The sequence below is a fragment of the Neomonachus schauinslandi genome, chromosome 5 (assembly GCF_002201575.2).
Source record: "Neomonachus schauinslandi chromosome 5, ASM220157v2, whole genome shotgun sequence".
In the NCBI taxonomy this organism is placed as follows: Eukaryota; Metazoa; Chordata; class Mammalia; order Carnivora; family Phocidae; genus Neomonachus; species Neomonachus schauinslandi.
In genome coordinates, this window is record NC_058407.1 from 112088143 (window position 1) to 112110356 (window position 22214).

General features: G+C 37.0%; 1 protein-coding gene across 2 annotated transcripts in view; it reads left to right on the forward strand.

The window, feature by feature from the left end:
- Positions 1–22214, forward strand: part of MPP7 (MAGUK p55 scaffold protein 7) — a 327469-nt gene that overhangs the window by 205004 nt on the left and 100251 nt on the right. For both annotated transcript variants that reach the window (XM_021686517.1, XM_021686516.1), the window contains exons 4-6: positions 4018–4095; positions 6564–6644; positions 18183–18314. In XM_021686517.1, coding sequence (XP_021542192.1) covers positions 4018–4095; positions 6564–6644; positions 18183–18314 — 291 coding nt within the window. The remainder of the gene's footprint in view (positions 1–4017; positions 4096–6563; positions 6645–18182; positions 18315–22214) is intronic.

Genomic DNA, 22214 nt, shown 5'->3' on the forward strand with positions numbered 1-22214 from the left:
GTGTGTGTGTGTGTGTGTGTGTGTGTGTGTGTGTGTGTGTGTGTGTGCGTGCACATGGTGCCAGTTCTGGTTTGGCTACTATCAACATAGAGAATCAGACTACTGAGCAGTTATTTTCATTGCTTTTTAATATTCATGATAGAAGGCAGGAAAAGGGTTTTTACAGCTTTGGTTTATTTAATACCATGATTGGGTTCTTCTGTTTCCCTCTACACATCACTGAGAAGTTTCAAAGAATTGCATTGAGATTAGTCAAGCTCTATATACTCTCGTTATTCAAGTTCCCTTTCAAACAGTTTCTGTGATATGTGAACACAAAATAAATTATTGGCACCAGATTCAGAATTTTTTTACAAAAATCAAACACTTATTTTCAAGATATGTGTAGGTGAAGGTAATTATAGCTTTCCTATGAGAATTGGTTACATATAGAGGCGCCGCAGTTGGTTGAACATCCAACTCTTGGTTTTGGCTCATGATCTCTGAGGGTGGTGAGATTGAGCCCAGCTCTGTGTTCAGCTCGGAGTCTGCTTGTGTTTCTCTCCCCCCTCCTTCTCCCCCTCTTTCCCTTGCGTGCGCACACACACACACACACACACACACACACACACACACACACTCTCTCTCTCTCTCTCTCTCTCTCTCTAAAATAAATCTTTAAAAAAAACTTAAAAGAATTGGTTACATATAGAAATTTTTATTTTAACTGACTTTTTCTGATGTAAGTGTAATTATAGAAAACAAACCCTTATGGACACATTATTTAGTGGACCGTAAATGTCTCTGTTTTCAAATGTCCTTTTTTATTAATAGTGTATTTTAAATATTTTGGCATGCCATTTTTTTAGGAGCTTGCTTTTGAATAATTGCCTATTTTGCTATCGTATGAAGCTAATTTAACCAGAGTCTCTCCTTCTCTCAGTCTTCTTTACTTCTGTCTCCTTTCTTTCTGCAACTCCTTCCACTTTGCTCTCCTTTTGTTGTTCAGGGGAGAAAAATGAAGTATGCTTTTATTACACGGTTAAGTCTGCAAAGGGAAGTGTTTAGTTAAATGAGATTTTGCAGGTTTGGCAATACATGATATTTAGTAATTAGATGCTGTGTCTTTGGTTACGTATTTGTCTGTTGGGTTCTAAAGGGTGACCACTCAGGGAAATTGGCCAAGCTATATCAGAGTGAATTTTTCTGGTGTGTAAAGGCAAGTTACAGAGCATTTGATAAAAAGCTTTGCCGTGTTATTCGATATGAAAGCCACTAGCCTCATGTGGGCATTTAAATTTGAATTAATAAAAATTAAATAAAATTAAAAATTTTAGTTCCTTAAGTAAAGTAGCCACAGTTCAAGTGCTCAGTTGGCACATGTGGCTAGTGACTAACCATGTTGGACAAGCAGGTACAGAACATTTTCAACGTTACAAAGAGTTCTGTGGGACAACCTTGGGGTGAAGTTTATATGTGTTACCTGTTTATTATATTAAAATTTAAAAATCATTTTTGTTTTTAATTTTCTTCCTGGATATTATAAATGCTAATAAAAGTCAGTGATTTTGGAAACTATGAACAGCTCAAAATTACTTAGAGTAATTTTTGCTTTCCTACCAACTTAATATTTAAAATTACGTCCTGAAGTAAAACATGTATCAACATAGGGTTACCAGCATTTAGAAATTCTAGGAAAACACTTAAAAATTCCTTTTTTTTTTTTTAAGATTTTACTTATTTGAGAGAGAGAGAGAGAGAAAGCACAGAGGGAGAGTGAGAGGGAGAAGCTGACTCCCTACTGAGCAGAGAGCCCGACATGGGATTCGATCCTAGGACCCAGAGATCATTACCTGAGCTGAAGGCAGACGCTTAACCGACTGAAACACCCTGGTGCCCCTAAAAATTCTTGATATAATGCAAAGTCTCAAGGTGGGCAGGGTAGGAGGATGCTCTCAAATCACTTGGGTGAAGATCTAAAGAAGATGATGTGGAAAGAGGGGCTCATTTTTTTTTTGAAAGATACTCAGAAGAAGCAAATTAAGCAGAGAAATAATGTATTTATTTAGGGATATAATTTTAAGTTGTAATTACAATATGGTCTCGATATAAATTAATCTGGAAAAATTAAGAAATGCTGGAAAGAAAAAATATAGGGAGGGGTGGAGAGGAGCCATCCCTAATCCTGCAGTCATTGGAAATAGCCAGTATTACTTGTCACATATCCGCCCAGCCTCCTCTCTGTCCTGTTCATCCAGCAGTGAGTGAGGTCGGTGAAGGAGGCAGCCGAGATGTTAATCTGAGAGGCAGGCATAGGGAGTGAGGAAGAACTCTGACATTGAGCCAGATGGCCTGAGTTTGAAGTCTCAGCTCGACTGCTTCTATCTGTGGGACCATAGCAAGTTATTTATTTATCTCCTGTATATCTGCTTATCTATAAAATAGGATGATGGTGCCATCTGCCTCTTAATATTCTTGTGAGGGTTAAGGGATTAAAATACTAAACTCACTGAAGACTATATTACTGATAGTACTGATGACTATTTTTTTTTTTCTGGTCACTATTATGTAGGGAATACAAACCCATGGTAAGTACCTAATAAGTACCTAATAAGTATGAGCCTCTATATTTACTGTTGCAGGGAAGCAGACATTGAAACAAGAAAGCTAGATGAGTTGTATGAGCGGCTAAGCTCAGTATTCTATGATAGTGTTTGTTGAGGTGACCTAATTTTTGATAAAGACTCAAGTAAAATTAATTTAGCTCTTAGGTTGGATGGTTTTGTTTTAAATTATACTTTTAATAGTTTCGCACATCAAATCTTGCTCCTTTTATAGCTTGTATTCTTAAAGTTTGTTTATTACCCTACTGTGATTAATGTTTGAAGGTTCTAAGATTTTAAATAAAAATGTGGCCCTGATAATTCTGGTAATATCATAAGTGTCAAAATTCTTTCCCTGATACTTTGCGTTGTGGGCCAGGTTGCCAAAAAGGTAATAGAATCCTCTCTTAGCAATAGCATCTGGCTAATCAAAATAAAATCTATCTTCCAGGCTTTTTACAAGAGAGTTTGGTTAGCTTGGAGTCTAATTAAAGAGTCGATTACTTGATACCTATGAGTGTATTACTTGATACCTACTAAAAACTGGAAATTCTGAGGTGTCACTGTTTTTTATATAGAGTGGGGGGTAATTTCTTCAACTATAAATAAGAAGAGGTTCAAATAAGTTTTCAGGTATAACATTTTAAGGGCACCTGTGTAAGAGCTGAAATGGATAGAACTTAAGAGCCAACAGTTTTGCATTTGTCAAAGCGTCTTGCATTTCTTAATGACAATACTAGATTTTTTAGGGAACTCGGTTTTCTTATAATGCACTAAAATATATTCTTGCCTTTGTGGTTTTGGGCGGAATGATGGGAAAGGAAGGACCAAGTTATTATTTGATAATATAATTTTACTTGTTTTACAGTACAGAAAATTATGTCAGCAAAACAGTTATGAGTAATGTCTTTATGAGCAATCCCTTTGCTTCTTAGAAGTTTGAATTTGGAGGGGAAAGGTTGACAATTTAGGAAAAAAAAAAAGCCTACAAGGAACAGCATGCTGGGAAAAACATTGGTGAAGCACGCCATGTTGCCGTGTTCTTAGTGGTGATCACATACCAACCTGTCAGGATGGGGCTGCTGGCTTATCACTTTGTTCTAATCATCATTTATGTGTTTAGCAGGAATATAAACTACAACCGATAAAGTATTGGAGCAATAAATTTTAGAAATGACAGATTTTATAAAACTAACATAATTATTCAGGGGAAAAACAAAGGTTTAGCTTTTATGTTCTATTTGATAATAACCCCCCCCATTTGACATCACATTAGAAACACTGGACCATAGATGAATTACACATGCACATTTGTCATAGAATTTTTGTTTGAAGGTTCAGTGGATCAGTTTCTATACGCAGTGATAAAAATCTTCAAATATCTCACTGTTTGCTAGCAGGTGAACTTATATTCATTCACTTGTGTTTCTTCCAGATTCATGAAAAACTCCACTACTATGAGAAGCAGAACCCCGTGCCCATCCTCCACGGCGCAGCGGTCTTGGCCGATGATGTAAGTGTGCCTTTCTGAGCTCCCTGGGACGCGGCTCCTTGGGACCCTGCACCTTCGTGAGCCTGGCCCGGGGCAGAGCTCATGCTGCGCCAGACAGATGCGTGCGATCCTAGGATTGAAAACCAGGAGAAGCTGCAAATGTTTCCCAAAGTCCTGTCATCACGGAGCTTATGCGGATACTATACTGATTTTCATTCACTTTCCTGCTCTAAAATTTTTGCCTGGACATAACCCCCTCGTTCTACCTTGGTAACTGCGTACGAGAACTTTTAGCTTCTAACTCTCCGGGGAGAGAGAGAAGCTGTCAACTAGTGGAGTTCTGAGAAAGTCACAGGCAGGAGGAATGCTTTGGAGAAATAAAGACAAATGAGATAGGTCTATCGCTGACAGTGCTAAAAAATGACAGATACTAGGATAGGAACGAGGCCTTATGAAATACATAAAAAGACAGGATTGTTTTTAAAATGGGTTATAAAGCATAGTAATGATTTATGGATATCAGACCTCTCCAAATTACCTTCATAACCAAAAAATAAATTTTAGCAGCAGTTGGCATTGATGGAGTAGTTAATTTCCTGTAGCTATAATTTTATTTTCAATCTGGGGGAGGGAACTACCTTGCTGTTTCTTACTGTTAACTTTCAAACTTGGGTGAATTGAAAGCACACCTGGATAAACTATAAAGGATGCTAAGCCAGACGAGAAATAGGTCTCGTGTGAAGGCAGGTTTTAGCGATATCCTGTAGCTTATCTGTTGCTTTTTAATTTTTTTGCTCGGTTATGATAAAACAAGCCATCGTTCAGTTTAGTAAAATATTGGGGCCATAGAATAAAAAAAAAACAAACTGACCATCTTCAGAAGTCGATTTTCTTATATATATGTTTTCTATTTTAATTTAGATAATAAAGCGCATGTAATAAATCTCCCAAGTGGTTTGCTATTTGTTTAGTCCTCAGTCTCCCTTCCAGTTTTATCCACAGAGATTAGATTATAGGGATGTTTCGGGTTATGTGTTTAATGAGGAAGCTTACTCCTCTGCCTTAATAGAACCAAACTTTTTGAAGTGAAGGTGAGCAAAGGTTTAGAGAGAATTCTAGTAAGCTGCGGTTGGCACTTGAGAAAGTCTTAAAAATCACTTTAAAAACATTTACTATTGAGGGTTTGGGGAAATATTTGTTACTCTCCAATGTGATTGAGGCCCAATCATATTATGACAATATTGCTTTTTAAAAGAATTAGAGACTGTTAGGTAAATAGGGTAAAATGTAGCATTTTCTAATTCATCAGAGCAATATATGTAAATTTAAAAAATATTGTTACAAAGTGCGTAGAGAATGCAGAGAGCCTTTTGTGACTTTTTTGAGTTAACAGTTATTTATAATGATTATTTTACCTTGAAAAACAAAAATTTTACCTTGAAAAAGTAAAATCACTTTTTGCAATGTAACCAATGAATATATCAGTTTTATCAGGTTTTATTTTTGTGTATAATTTATATGATGTCCTTCTTTTAGAGAAAAATCTTTTTCCAGAGATAAGAACAATTATTTTTAGCTTGGTAGAAACAATAGGAGCAAAGAGAAATTTCATGCAGTGTTTTAAGAAGGGTTTTTAAATGAAAATATATGTACGTATTTTGAATTCTGTACTGTGTATATCACAATTGTAATTTCTTTTTCTACTTGGTCTTGCTTTTCTTCTTAGGAAATTATATGATCCTTACTTAGCCTAAAATGGAATAGAGTGTTGATAGGAAGGTCTCTTTTAAAGAACATGAGGCGTGTTAAAAGTTCCAACCCTTTCTTTAGCTAGAACCAGCAAATGGGAATTCTTGATCGTTATAGTAGAATGTAGTCAGCATTTCTGTTCCCAGAGTACTTGTCAACCTATTGTAAGTCATTCTATGATTAACCTGGTTTATACTTAACGGATTTTTTTAGTCTGTGTAGGTAAACATAATAAAAGTTTCAGACCATTTGCTCTATTAGAGACATTCTAGTTCTTTTTCCTCCAGCTCTAAACAGCAAGCTACTGTGGGTTTTTGGAAACCTTGTGAATTTCACCACCTCATTCAGAAACTTTTTTTTTTTTCATTTTTTTCTTTCTCTTTCTTTCTCTCTCTTTTTTTAAAATAGCGTCAAAGCCTGATCCAGTCCTTTTTACAAGTGGTCCTTTGTTTGCATGTAAAAGGCCATTCCTTAAGATGAAGCGCAGGGGTTTGCCCTTATTGCAATAAATCAGAGAAGGTGATCTGGCTGATGGGATTTTTTGAGTTATACTCAGCCAAGATCCTGGGCTGGGATCTGGGCTACCAAGGGCCTGAAAAGAGGAGCAATGATTGATGGTCTGTTTTCTTTCATGCTGACTTCTTAATCACTGGAAAGTGGCAAGATAGATTCTCAGTTGTCACACATGGAGCCACACCATGCTCTTACTAAATGTTCTGTCAATGTGCTGTCCCTTGCAGTTGGCTGAAGAGCTTCAGAACAAGCCATTAAACAGTGAGACCAGAGAGCTGTTGAAACTACTGTCAAAACCCAATGTGAAGGTGAGGACGTGTAATAAATATCTTCCAGAGGGGCCACTTTCTGAGACTTCAGATGAATTTTATTTTGAGCATCAGTTTTCAAGTGAATGTATTTTCAAATAGTGTGCAGTATTTTCATAACCCAAATTCCATTAAGGAAAACAAGTTGAGCTTTTGATGATAATGTGACCAACTACAGAATACTGTAATTGGGAAGCTCAGGATTTAAGTCAGTGAATATAATGTCACTTCAAGGTCAGTTTCTTTTTAAACGAGGGTAAGAGTACAGAATACAGAACCTACTAATGATTTTGTTTAGGCTCATTTTACTTGGTTAGTGAAAGGTATTCCAATATATTTGACAGCTATATCTATTTTTTTTATAGGATCATTTCAGCTTTCCTCTTTCCCCTCCCTCTTTGTCTTCCCCATCTCCTCTCCCTCTACTGATTCATGTTTTAATATATATTACCATTTTACAGAGAAGAGCAGTTTCCCAGTGTAAAATACTAGTAAAATACCAGTAGGCAGATTCCAATTCTCCTTGCCATTTTTTTATTGAAGAATAGTTGACATAACAATATTGTATTAGTTTCAGGTGTACAACATAGTGATCTGATATTTATATACATTACAAAATGGTCACCACAATTAGTCTAGTTACTATCTGTCGCCGTACAAAGTTGTTACAATATTATAGACTATATTTTCTCTGTGGTATATTACATTCCTGTGTCTTATTTATTTTATAACCGGAAGATTGTATCTCTTAATCTTCTTCACCTATTTCGCTCCTTCCCTTGCCATTTTTCTTCCAGGTATATCATTTATCTTTCCTCCAAAGGTGCTTGGTCAACAGAAGTCATTTAAAAAATTTCCTGTTAATTCTAAGGTCATTAATGCACTATATCCTATAACCTGTACATTTTGGACTTGATACTGCTGCAATTACATGTGAAGTATTATCCATGAGTCAGAATTACATGTAGATTATGTAATTAAAATGATCAGTTATCTTTTTTTTTTTTAAGATTTATTTGAGAGAGTGCAAGTGGGAGGGAGGGGCAGAGGGAGAGGGAGAATCTCAAGCAGACTCCCTGCTGAGTGTGGAGTCCAACATGGGGCTCGATCTCACACCCCTGAGATCATGACCTGAACTGAAACCAAGAGTTGGATGCTCAACTGACTGAGCCACCCAGGTGCCCCAAAATGATCAGTTATCTTATGATGATTTCTATGAAGCATATGTAGGCTGTCGGATGAATATTTCTGCCTCGGTGCAAAAATTGATTTCTGCCTTCCTTGAAAAATCTCCTTTGCTATAATAGTCTTAAATTAATGGTCAGAAAAGATAGTATTAAATAAAAGATGAGGTGAAAACATATACAAGCTATAATTCCTAATCCTTAGAAGTAAAGTAAATGCTGTCAAGAATAAGTGGATTATAATTAGTAATTTAGAGTAATTGACTTATACTGGTACAGAGGAGATTGGTTGAATTTTAGTTCTAAAAGAATAAGGATCAGCTTAGAGCAAAATAGTTCCTTGAAATTAAAGACAAAGTATGTAGAAAGGTTAAAGACAAATCTCAGAGTAAGAGATTCATAGGTAGAGAAAGTTCTGAAATGTCTTCATTTGGTCTCAGAGTACACATGCGAAGTTAATATGAGCCAAAGAATGGTGAGGTTAGCTGTGAGCAACTTGTTAAACTCCTCGTTGAGAGTGCTATCTTGGTTTGAGTATTAGAAATTGAAGAAGAATGTTCCCGACAAAAAACAACAACATGATTTTGGTATTCTTTTCAAGAGTGTTTGGAATGGAATAGCTAATAAAGAAGAGATTATACTGGATGGAAACTGGTATTTGGCTCGAGAGGGAGGTTATGATTTTAGATGGTATTCAGCACCATTGGATACAACCTTATAATTAAATCCTGGAACTTTGTTATGGTGAAAATATTTTAGACGAATACTTTTTAAATTTTTTATGTTTATATAGCCATGTGATAAGAGAATGGGTGAGAAGTCAGCATGAAAGATGTATTTTCAGGAAGTGATGTGTGGGAAGTGGGTAGGATTGCAGACGCAAGATGTTTCAGTTGGCAATGGCCGTTTCTAGTTAGCCAGTCCTGGGTGGGGGAAGAATCTTTCTTCCCTTTATGACCTAACAGTTAACATTGCTTTCCTTGAAATCAATTACATTAACTACCATCAATTTGAATTTCACTTTTTTTAGGTAATTACTTTAAGAAGTCATTTAGTAAACGAAAATATTTGCTTTCCTTTTTTTTTTTTTAAAGCAGAAGCAAGGTACAGTAGAATATGACAGGTATACATGAATTATAAGTTGAACTGACAGTTTAAATATGAAAAGCATTACTCCAGGGTGTTAATTTGAATACTGTTTTTTAACTTTTAGTGGAGAAGGGAAGTAATTATTTGCTTGTTAAAGAGGGCTGTTTCATTTAAAATATTTAGTTCACAGTAGTGAAAAGAAACCTGCTTTTCACAGTAGCGAAAAGAAAACTGCACCTCCAAAGTAATAATGATTTTTGTAAACACACACAGATATATACAGCCAAATACATAGCCACTATGAGAAGGATGATACTTGTATCCTACAGACCTGCCGATTCCTTTTTGAAAAGTTTTAAAACTTTCTCTGGTTATTTGTGTCACTAGAGTCAGATCTTCATTTGTTCTCAAGTGTCCAGTGCCTACTGTGTGCCGGGCCCTGTAGATACAACTTGCAGAAGATTCGTGAAGGTTAATGAAGCTGACAGGAGAAATACAGGGTGAAAGAACACATGAAATACTGTGGAGGGAGCGCCTGGGTGGCTCAGTTGGTTAAATGTCTGAATCTTGGTTCCAGCTCAGGTCATGATCTTGGGGTGGTGGGCATGGAGCCTGCTTGGGATTCTCTCTATTCCTCTCCCTCTGCCCCTCCCCTAGTTCACGCTTTCTCTCTCTCTCTCTCTAAAATAAATAGATAAAATCTTAAAAAAAAAAACCCAAAACACTATGGAAATCAGAGGAGGGATGCTAAATCTAAATTTGGGGAGGGAGGAAGGAGTGGGGGAAGGGTTGAAGAAAACTTGCCAGAGGAAGTGGCATATAAATTGAGCCCTGAAGATTGAGTTTGAGGTAACCAAAAGAAGGAATAGGAGAGACGAGTTGAGGGGATGTGAAAATAGATTTTTTTTTTTAAGATGTATTTATTTTAGGGAGAGAGAGGGTGGGGGGAGGGGCAGGAGAGAGAGAATCTCAAGCAGACTCCCACTGAGCAGTGAGCTGAATTTGGGGCTTGATCTCACAACCCTGAGATTGTGACCTGAGCCAAAATCAAGAGTCAGATGCTTAACCGACTGAGACACCCAGGCGCCTCTGAAAATAGGTATTTTAAATAAGGTGAATAGTATGTGAATCCCCTTAAAGAGAATAACTTGTCCAGTTTGAGGATGAAAATAAGTTCAGTGTGGTTGAACAGTAGCTTGTGGAAGAGGAGGGGGCAGGAGTTCAGAGCTGGACAGGGGATCTTTTGAGTAGGGGGGCCATGTACGTCCTGGTTTGCCCAAGAACAGTCTGGTTTGTGCCTGTAGTTCCAGCATGACTATTAATAGCCTCCTTTCCATTTCGGTTGTTTCCTTCTTTAGAGGATAAATTATAGGGCGCCCCTTATTGTGAGCATATTACAAAGTTTGGATTTCATCCTAAGAGCAGTGGAAAGTCATTGAAAGGATTTCAATAGGCAAGTGACACAGTTGCTCTAGCATGCAGATTCTTGGAATGGTGGGGTGGTGGTAGTGTGGGAGGAGTGGGTGCTGAATGGAGGAAGGCCAGCTGGGAGCCTGTGGAAGTAATTCAGGTGAAACATGATGGTGGCCTTAGTGAAGGCTGTGAGGGATGGATGGAGTGAGGGATGGGTGGAACTGGACAGAGCTTCAACACATGGTACTGGCACAAGTGGTTAATTATCGGGAAAAAATAATACAACCAAATATAATGCATATTATGTGAAATATACAATGAATTCCAAATAAATGAAAGATTTGAGTATAAAAAATTGAACCATAATCATGGGATAGAGAAGAAACACTCACAATCTCAGGAACAGATAAACAGACAGACACACATAGGAAAGGTAAAAGAGAAAATCCATGAATGTGGTTAGAAGGAATAATTTATTTATATAAACAGTCTACATTTGTCTTTAATAAAGTGATAATTTATTACTTTGACTTTAATTTTACTTTTTACAAAGGGACTTGATAAAGACTTTTGAAAGTAAACAGGAAATTTTTTTGATAACGCATAATTGTATTTTTAATTCAAACTATGGAGAAAGTAGAAGTTCCTATCTTCATTGCTCTGTGAAGATGAACATCATCCCATATGTTTAGTGACTTTCTATTTTGTGTGTGAAGTGTGTGTTCATATACCTTTTAGGGACAGCTACTGTTCATTGGCTGCATTATTTTTCCTTTCTGCATACTTACCTATACATTTTTTCTTTTAAGATTTTTTTATTTAGGGGCACCTGGGTGGCTTAGTTGGTTAGGCATCTGCCTTCGGCTTGGGTCATGGTCCCAGGGTCCTGGGATTGAGCTCCGTGTTGGGCTCGTGCCTCTTCCTCTCCCCTCCCCCTGCTTGTGCTCTCTCTCTCTCTCTCTCTCTCTCAAAAAAAAAAAAAAATTACTTGAGGGAGAGTGAGAGGGCAGAAGGGGGAGGGAGAGAGAGACTCTCAAGCAGACTCCCTACTGAGCATGGAGCCCAACTCAGGGCTTTATCCCACAACCCTGAGATCATGACCTGAGCTGAAATCAAGAATTGGATGCTTAACCAACTTCGCCACCCAGGCGCACCTACATTTTTTTCATTATAAATAGAATGCACTATTTTTCTGTTTTGTTTTGTGGATTTTTAACTTTTTTTTTTTTAAAGATTTATTTATTTATTTGAGAGAGCGAGAATGAGAGAGAGCACATGAGAAGGGGGAGGGTCAGAGGGAGAAGCAGGCTCCTCGCTGAGCAGGGAGCCCAATGCGGGACTCGATCCCGGGACTCCGGGATCATGACCTGAGCCGAAGGCAGTCGCTCAACCAACTGAGCCACCCAGGCGCCCGATTTTTAACATTTTGATATTTTGTGGACTTGTCTTCGGAGCAATGTAATTGTCCACCTCTAAGAGATAAGTTAGATGACTTTGCTTTTTTTTGCTTTTTAAATAGCACTGTAATGCATATCTCTTGTATATTTCAGAATTTTATTGGGTCAATAAGTTGCTGGTTAAAATATCTGTACAGTTAAAATTTTGATAGTGATTGCCAACTTGTCCTTTGCAACAATCTGGACAGGTCCTCTCAGTGTGCAGTGCCCGCAGGTGTGCATGAGAAGGTCCTTTCCCCCTATGTCCTCAGAAGCCCTGTTTAATTTTCTTTTTCAGTTTTGTTAATTGATCACCACTGGAATATATGTCAACACTTTGTGTATACATCTTGCCACCCTCAAGTCTCCAACAGTTAAGAAATGCTTGTCATTTTGTAACCATTGTCTCACCTGAGGGCTGTCAAAGAGTTAAAGATTACATCCAGTTGTTAAATCTCTGAATCGAGATGCACCTGGGTGGCTCAGTCGGTTAAGTGTCTGACTCTTGGTTTCTGCTCAGGTCATGATCTCAGGGTTGTAGACTGAGCCCTGCTTTGGGCTCTGGGCTCAGTGCAGAGTCTGCTTGAGATTCTCTCTCCCTCTCCCTCCACGCTCACTTGTGCTCTCTCTCTCAAATAAATAAATAAATAAATAAATAAATAAATAAATAAATATTGACATATAATGTGTTATTTGTTTCAGGGGTACAGGTCTGTGATTCGCCAGTCTTACACAATTCACAGTGCTCACCATAGCATATCCCCTCTCCAATGTCCATCACCCAGCCACCCCATCCCTCCCACCCCCCTCCACTCCAGCAACCCTCAGTTTGTTAGTATTTTTTAAAAATCTGTGAATTGATCAGTCAGTCGCCATATCCAAACAGTAAGTAATAACTACTCTTATTACTCAATAATGTTTATAAAATCCAGTCTTATTGTCCAAATCTTAAAGTCCAGGAAAAGTAATGAAGCATCAAAGAAACAGCAGATGGTGAGAAAAAGGAAGTGGGGTAATGAGTAGCAGAAGGCCTCAGTAGATGTGATAGGGTGTGGGAGCTTCCTGCAGTGATAGAGTGGAAAAGAGCAATAATGTTTGTAGCCTTTGGGGGAGCTGATGAAAGGATGAGGATCTCTACAGAGACTTTGTTTCTAGGGGAAGCAAAGAGAGTCATTAATAATAAGAACCACTCCTAGGCATCACATGGCCACATTAAAGGCAAATCATCATCTATGAATCATCATTCAGAGGCTCGTTTTTTGATAAAACAGTGAAGTGACATCATCTCTAGAATATGGTATTATAATTTAGGAAATTGGGGAAAATTTGGTAGGTTTTTAAAAGGCAATAAAATAAAAAGATTTGTTGTAATTTTTCAGCTTTCCAAAACGTGCATTTACCAGAAATTACTCATTGCCTGAGCATGTAGAATGGATGAGACTTCATTTAAGCATGCAAAAGGGAAAAGTGAAGCTTCCTTCTGGAGGAATAAATCAGTGTTACTCATTCTTATGAGTTAGATACTTAATTCTGTTGACCTGACAGATACTAAAACATAGAATTGACTCCAGGGGGTCCAAAGCAGTGAAAGTCTGTGCGCCTGATGAGTTATAAGGCCTGGTGTTCAATTTCCTGCATAGTCTTCTGAGCAACAGGTAAACCCATCAGTTCTGATTGGGGTGACTGTGGCATATGGAAATACAATTTTCTTATTTAGGTGTGTTGCCTTTCAAAAGGACAATCTGTATATTGAAGAATAAAGTCATCACAGTTAAAACAGGCAAATAGAATACAAAGTTACTTTTAGTTGTCCAAAATAAAAATGTTGCTAACCAAATATATTTGTAAAGCAAAACTATTAAAGAATTAGGAACTCAATATCTATGAATATTAAAAATATATTTTGGAATCCAGACATGGAAATGAATACAAAACTAAAGAGGAAAAATACATAGCTGCTGCTGTTAGTATTGCCTATCAACTATGATAATCATTTTATTTTAAAAGATGTTTATTAGTGATCTCTATTAGTCTTATCTATGTGCAAGATAGTTATCATAGATACCCAGATAGTGAATATTTCTGATGTTTTTCATTCAACTCTTTATAGATCCATATCCCATCCACTGTCTGTTCCTATCTTCCTGTCTGAAAAACTCCATATACCATTTTTTGTAGTGCAAGTCTCCTGGTGATGAATTCCTTCAACTTTTTTTATGTCTTTAAAAAGTCTGCATTATCCCTTCATTATTAAAAGATATTTTTGCTGGGTATAGAATTTTAGGTTGCTGGTTTTCTTTAAGTATTTAAAAGATGTTGCTCTTTTATCTTGTAGCTCGTATTGTTTCTGATGTGTGTTATCTTTTTAAGCTTTTTTCCTTTGGCTGATTTTAAGATTTTTTCTTTCTCACTGGTTTTAAGCAATTTGGTGTTATTTCTTTTTATGGTTTTTTTTTTGTGCTTGGATATGTTGAACTTCCTGGCCCTAGGGGCTTTTTCTCCCCCCATCAAATTTGGAATATTTTATGCCATATTTCTTCAAATATTTTTTTTAACACCTCTCCTTTGGAGATGCCAATTAGGTGTATATAAGTTGTCCCATAGCTCAATAATGTTCCATTTGTAATTTTTTACAATATTTTCTCTTTGTGTTGTTTCATTTTAGGTAGTTTATAAATTGCTTTAACTATAAGCGTTAATCTCATTCAGTGTACTTTTTAAAAAATTTCATACATTGTATCTTTTGTCTCTAGAAGTTTGATTTGAATCTTTCTTATATATGGCAAGTCTCATTTTCAGTGTTTTCTCTAGCTTTTTAAGCATTTGGAATACAGGTATAGTAATTGTTTTAATTTTCTTGTCTGCAGTCTCTCTCTAATTTCAGGATTTGGTTCTATATAGTTCTGTCATCTGTGTAATTTTCAGAGTTTAGTTCTATGGTGTTATGTTGTTCATCATTATGAGTAGTATTTTCTTCTGTCTTCACATGCCGCATAACTTTCGTCAGTAATTGATTGGCTCTCAGTCATTATGAGTTTTACTTTGTTTGATGCTGGATATTTTCATATTTTTATAGTGATATTCTTGAGTTTTTTTTCTGTTATATAATTACATGGAAATATTTTGGTCCTTCAGAGGCTTGCTTTTAAGCTTTGTTAGGTGAGATCTTAGCATTGTTTAATCTTGGATTAAGTATTTTCTCCTATTAAGACAATATCCCATGTTAACTGTCCTCAGTGCCTTGTGAATGCCAAGCTTTTCCCCTCTGACTGAAGGGAACAGGAGCTATTCCTGCCCTGTGTGAGCTTTGGGAATTGTTCCCTGTAATGCATAGTTTCTTAACCTTGGAGCTATTGACATTATGGAGCTTGAAAATTATTGGGGGGAGGGGGTGTGGAGGGCAGGGAACTGCTGTGTATGCTGTCAAATGTTTAGGAGCATCCCTGGCCTCAAACTGGATGGCAGTAGCATCCTCCACGCTGTGACAACCCAAAATGTCTCCAGACATTGCCAAATGGCTATTGGGGAGTAAAATTGTTCTCAGCTGATAACCACTGCTCTAATCCTTTCTGGTAGTTTTTTTGTATGCATGGGCTTTGGCTGAGGACTCAAAGGGGGACCTCCTGCAGATCTCCAGAGCCCATGCCTCTCACCATCTTCTCTTTCATACTCTCTCCTGAGAACTTTAGTTCCTTGACCTCCCAGCATTCCTCACTGTGTTGTCTCAACTTACGGAGACCAGTGGGTTCTGCCTGGGTACCTTCTCCCCCCTACACGGCCAGGAAACTCTGGCCTCACAAGGCTCACATTTGTTTCCTTTCTCTCAGTGATCACTGTCCTTAATTGTCTGATGTCCAGTGTCTTCTCAAACCATTGTGCATCTTTTTGATTGTTGTTTTTTTGTTTTTTTAAGTTTTCTGTTTTCTACTTTTTTCAAGTGGGATCCCTATTAACTTCATCTTGGCTCTCATCCTCATTCCTGAATGGTATTTTTGCTGAATACACAATTCTGGGCTGGTTGTTATTTATTTATTTATTTTTTAAAGCACTTACAAAGGTATTTAACTGGCTTTTGGTTTCCATTGTGGCTAATCACTCAGCTGTCAGTCATATTTTTTTTCTGATATTTTTAAGATCCTCCTGTCTTTGGTGTTCTGTAGTTTCACTACAATATGTATCTAATCTTGGATTTCTTTTTATTGTTCCTGCTTCCTAATGGATATATTGGGTTTCCTGAATCTTCAGACTCAGTCTCTCATCGGTTGTCAAAAATTTACAGCTATTATCTCTTCAAATATTTGTTCATCTTGAGGCTGTTCATTCCTTCGCTCTGAAACTCTTGTCAGATACAAAAAGTGACATTTGTGGCATATGTAACTAACAAAGGCTTGGGTCCAGTATATTATAAAGAATTCTTACATATCAATAAGAAAAAGACAGATAGAATAGAAAACTGTGTGAGGATATTCAGCAGGCATCTCCCAAAAAAAGCTATCATTGGTTATAAGAAATATGAAATTTCAATCACAAGGAGATACCACTGCCAGATTGAAACTAGTAATGTAAAATGTTGGGGATCATGGGATATAACTAGAACTCACGGAAGCTGTTGGTAGGAGTAGAACTGGGACAACCACTTTGAAAAATTGTTCATCTTGTATCTAGTAATGTTGAATATACTTAGAAACCCACAACCCAGACTTTTCTCTCTTAAATATACTTGACCTTTGAACAATGCAGGGATTAGGGTCACTGACTCCCTGCCTGGTTAGAAATTTGTGTATAAGGAGGGCACGTGTTGTGATGAGCACTGGGTGTTATACACAACTAATGAATCACTGAATACTACATCAGAAACTAATGATGTACTATATGTTGGCTAACCAAACATAATTTAAAAAAAAAAAGAAAGAAATTTGTGTATAACTTTTGGCTCCCCAAAACTTAACTACAAATAGCCAACTGTTGACTGGAAGCCTTACCAATAGCAAATAGTTGATAACACATATTTTGTATGTTATGTGTATTATATACTGTGCTCTTCCAATAAAGTATATGAGATAAAAGAAAATGTTAAGAAAATTATTAGGAAAAGAAAATACATTTATAAGACTGTGTTGTATTTTTCAAAAAATACCTGGATACAAATGGACTCGTGCTGTTCAAACCCAAGTTGTTCAACAGCCAACTATACTTAACCCCAATTGTGTGTGTGTGTGTGTGTGTGTGTGCATGCGCGCACGCATGCGCATTAGAAGATGAGAAATATTTATAGCAGCACTATTTATAATAGCCAAGAACTGAAAACATCCTAAATGTTCTTCAAAGGCATAGTGGGCAAAGAAACTGTGAGATATTCATATCTTGGAAAAAAGACCACAGGTGAATGCAGCTGGACCATTGAGAGGCTATTACAGTTCTCCAGGTAAAACACGACAACATCGATGTCTCTGAACTTTTCCTGTAAAAATGGTCTGTTGCTCCTACTCCATTTTGCTCTCGTAGCATGATGGCAGCGATGGACAACACATCCATGAATGAAGACTGGGTGATAGGAGCATTTCCTTTACAAAAACAGGTGGCATCATTTGCCAGCCTCTGGTCTAGAGCTGAGAGAAGACAACACATTTAGGATATATTTTGCAAGTAGATTTAACAGGATATGGATTGGGTGTTGAGGAGTGTACGGTGGAGAAGAGATTTGTTTCAAGGATGATTTCTAGGCTTCTGGCTAGAATAATTTACAGACTGGTGGTAGTGATTAGGGAACAAATGAGTTAAAAGTCTAAAACCCAGTCTCCTAAAATAGTAGTGACATGTCAAGGTTTGAGAGTTATTTTGGTCATTGGTCTATAATGACAATGTGACAGTGTTTTGTGGAGATTTACCACCATGACAGTCATGACTAGAAAAACTTTCACTATACACAAATTAGTTATCTTATTACACAAAAAAAATGAAAAGGTGAGAAAACAAGAAAAGAACGAAAGTTAGTCATTATTGGTCAGTTTTTTTGTGTGTTTTCTGCTAACAGGAGGAAGGGAAAAATACAGTTCTCTCAGACTCCTACTGGCTGATCAACAATGTACCTAGAGCCTCATTTTCTAGTAAAAGTAATAACCCCCACCCCATCCCCAGCTGCCACCCTTATAATGAAGAACCAGAAAATATACAGGTGAGAGGACTTTTATGCTGATTCTTGTCCTACATTGGTGGCATTGGGGATGGGGATGGCAGCTAAATAGTGCCGCCTTCTCCTGTCCTACATACTCCCGTTTCTAAGATCCTCCTTTTCACGTAGTTGCCTGTCACCATTGTTACGTCAAAATTATAACACCGATTTGATTTTCTTTATAGTTGGATGTGCTTGGGATTTTATATTTGATTAATTTTTTCCCAAATGTTGACTTTGATAGGCTTTGCTCTCTGTACATGATACTGTGGCTCAGAAAAATTATGATCCCGTATTACCGCCAATGCCTGATGATATTGACGATGAAGAAGACTCCGTAAAAATCATTCGTCTGGTCAAAAATAGAGAACCACTGGTGAGTTGTGGTTTACACTTTGTGCTCATATATGAGTAGCTATCGTGATAAAACCAAATCTTATGGGGACATACCATTTATTCCTCTCTTTGAAACATAATTTTTCTGTGTTGTCAAACTTTAGAGTGTTCATGTCTAAAAAATAATATTTAGAAAAATGAAAAAAAAGCTAAATAAAACGACAAGCATTCTCTTGGTTATACATAGCAATAATTTGTACGATGTGACGTTGACGTTTATAAAAGAAAGTATAACATGTGCCGGTCACAGCTGATTTAAGATTAAATGGTGCAACTAAAAATAATTGCTTATGGTTTTTCTAGAAAGCTGATTTATTTTAAAGTAATGAGGAGAAGCTTACCAAATATCTGTTATTTCAAAATGTAAATGTACCCATTTATTTTAGCACCAGAATTTATACAATGTCAGATTACATCAAGCGATTTACGGTGGGCAGAATGATGCCCAGTGATGTCATGTCCTAATCTTCAGAGCCTGTGAGATATTACTTTAAATAGCAAAAGGACTTGTCATGATTTGGTAAGAGTCTTGAGTTGGGAAGATTATCCTGGTTTAGATGGTGGGTCTAGTGTCTTCACAAGGGTTTTTACTAAAGTAGAAAGAGGAGGCAGGGAGTCAGAGTTGCAAAAGGAGACGTGATGATTAAAGCAAAGGTTGATGTTGCCATGAGCCAAGGAATGCCAGAAGTTTCTAGAAACTGGAAAAAGCTCAAGGATCAGATTCTCTCCTAGATCCTCCAGAAGGAACACAGCCCTGCTGACACCTTGATTTTAGCCCCAGGACACTCATTTTGACCCTCCGACTTCCAGAACTGTAAGATAATAAATTTGTGTTGTTTTAAGTCACTACCTTTGTGTGGCGCATTTGTCTCAGCAATAAGATATGAGTACAGAGTATATCCATATTTTGATGAAACTATGTTCAGAAGAAAAATAGATTTTATCATCTAACAGTTGATTTTAAATGTGTTGTGGCTCATTTTGTCTACTTAAGACATTTTTGTGTTCTTAAAGCAAGTATCAGTGGATAATGCAATATTTGCTGGGCATTATGTGAGGTACTTTACATACATTATATTTAATCCTCATAGTACGTGTCTTTTTCCATTTTTATAGACTAGGAAATGAATGTACAAAGAAGCAAAGGAACTTACCTAAGTATCACAGGTAATGAGGGGTAGAACTAAGGTCCAAATTTGGCTTTTTACCTTCTAATACTAATCTTTTCTTCTATACCATATTGTGTCTTTATACTTTTACCTTTTAGGTGGTTTTCATATTTTGCTTTATTTAAGGACAACTTTGGCACCTTGATAAATGCATTGGACACTCTTGCCCAGAAAAATACACAGATAAATTTGCATGTAATACAAGGGAATTTTTGAGCCCCTGAAGCTAGGACTCCCTGTATTCCTGGCTAAGATTGTTTAATGTAGATTATGAATTTATGCCTTTCATCTGTGGTTATAAACTCGTACTGGTAACCTAAATATCTCTTGGTATTTATTATGAAGGTGACATACTTAGTAAGGCTAGACGGTATGCAGTTGGGATGTAGAAAGGTGTATCTCAGGGCCTATTGCCATAAAGTGACTCCTACTTGGTGGCTTCTGTGCATCCCTCAGGAAGAAATACGTTTTCTGTTTTGACAAATTCAGGCTCTTGGATAATCGAAAGGCTGACCATCTTGAGGAGTTCAGTAATTCCCTAGTAATCATTTCTTTGATCAGTCATAGTTTTCCCAGGGGCGGCAAGGTTTTGGGTGTGTTGGTTTGGTGAGCTAACATTTAAACCACCATCAGCGACATGTAAGTCCTGAGCCTCTCCTGATCAAATAAGATCTTCAGATATACAGTGCAAGAGGAGGGGAAGCACAAAATACCCCAGGATGTTATTTAGGGGGGCAGAAGTACTATACGTTCAGTTAGCAAGAATAGAAGGAAATGCATGGGAATAAAAATTTCAAGTTTCCCTATGGTTATATGGAGCTTGTGGGGCTATGCAGGTGCTAAGAGGCTAGAAATTGGTTGAATTGTTAGGGTGAGGAGCTTGGGTGGCTCCGTCAGTTGAGTATCTAACTTTTGATTTTGGGGTCATATTCTCAGAGTTGTGGAGCTTGCTTGGGATTCTCTCTCTCTCTCCCTCTCTTCCTCTGCCCCCCCTAATTAATTAATTAATTAAAATAAGTTTAAAAATTATTTCTCTTAAGCATGAGAATGTTTTCCAGATTTGTAACATTTGTATATTCTGGGGATATCCTAAATATTTCTTGGAATTGTTCAGTTTTCTTATTCCTGTACCATGGTATAATTTGGCAATTTTGTATGTACTTGGTAGCATTTTCCTTTCTACTTCCCCTTAAATGATGAAATTTAAAATTTTTAATTTTAAATTAAATTTTTAATTCCATTGCGTTTTTATCCATTATTTTTATTCTGCTTTTTGCCTGTTTTTACATGAATTTAAAAAATTTTTGTTTCTCCATTATTTAAAAGTAAATTAATAATAAGTTTTTTCCCCCCAAATTTATGCAATTAACTTCTTTAAACTCTAGATTTATTTTTTTATACTAATATTCCATGTATAAGGCAATTTCAAGCAATTTCAAGGACTTTTAAGTTATCTTACTTTAAAAAATTATTTTAGTCACTGGTCCTTTGTCTTCCTAGTGAGCCACAATTTGCATGTTTTTTTGTTCAAGGAGCTGTATTGAAAAAAATAAAAATAAAAACTTCAAATAGAAAACAACATCTACATGGAATGAAGAAATCCCCCAAATTATTTGTTATGATTCCTGAGAAAAGTATTTAGATTTCAGATGTCATTTCAACCTTGGAATATGAAATCAGGGAAGGCGAATTACTTGTCTTGAATATTAGTTTGACAGTTATTGTAAAGTAGGAGTATTGGATGAATAAACTTAAAGTTTAAAAAATGAACTAGTCAGAAAAGTAGAAAATAGTCATTTTCAACAAGCTTGTCATTTTACATTTGTCAAATGTCACTTGTCATTTTGGAGAGGTTATTGGAAAAAGCCACAACCACCAAAGGGGTAGGGGGTGGGGAGGGAGAAGCAGAAACTGGGAGAAGATTAAGTCTGAGGCATCCTTAGGAGAATGAATCCAAGGGGTTAAGAATCAAATAGTTAAGATGAGGAAAGCCAAGCTGAAATAAAATTCTAGTGATTGGATGGTCAGTAAATTTTCGGCAAATGATTCAGGAGGAAAGGCCAAAAGATTTAGCAATCAATGGGCTAGTTTATCAGTGTTACTTAAGCATGTGATTTTGGGGGCACCTGGGTGGCTCAGCTGGTTAAGCATCTGACTTGATTTCAGCTCAGGTCATGGTCTCAGGGTCCTGGGATCGTGCCCCACATCGGCTCTGTGCTTGGGAGGGAGTTTGCTTGAGGAATCTCGCCTTCTCCCTCTGCCCCTCCCCAGCACACTCACTCCTGCCACGCACTCACTCTCTCTCAAATAAATAACCTTTTTTTAAAAAATGTAATTTTGTGTGTTAGACTGAGTTATAATGCAGTGCAATAAATGCCAAGCTTGCATTAGATGACCTAAGTGGGAGGCATTATGCTGTCACTTATTTGCTCTATATCCTTATGGGAACAAGTCACTTAGCCTCTCAGCCTGAGGCTCCTTATTAGATAATCAGGAGATATGCCTCTTCAAGAGTGTTTTGAATATCAACTAGTATAATGTATTTGAAATGCTTTGTAAGTTTTTATGCATTATGCATGCATTATATCCGTGTTACACAGAATGATGAGAAGGTAGGAGCTCTAGATGACAGTTGTTGAAGCGAGGACCATTTCCAGGAAAAAGAGGCCGTGAACACAGATCATGTAGATAATTTGCCATGGAAAGGTGAG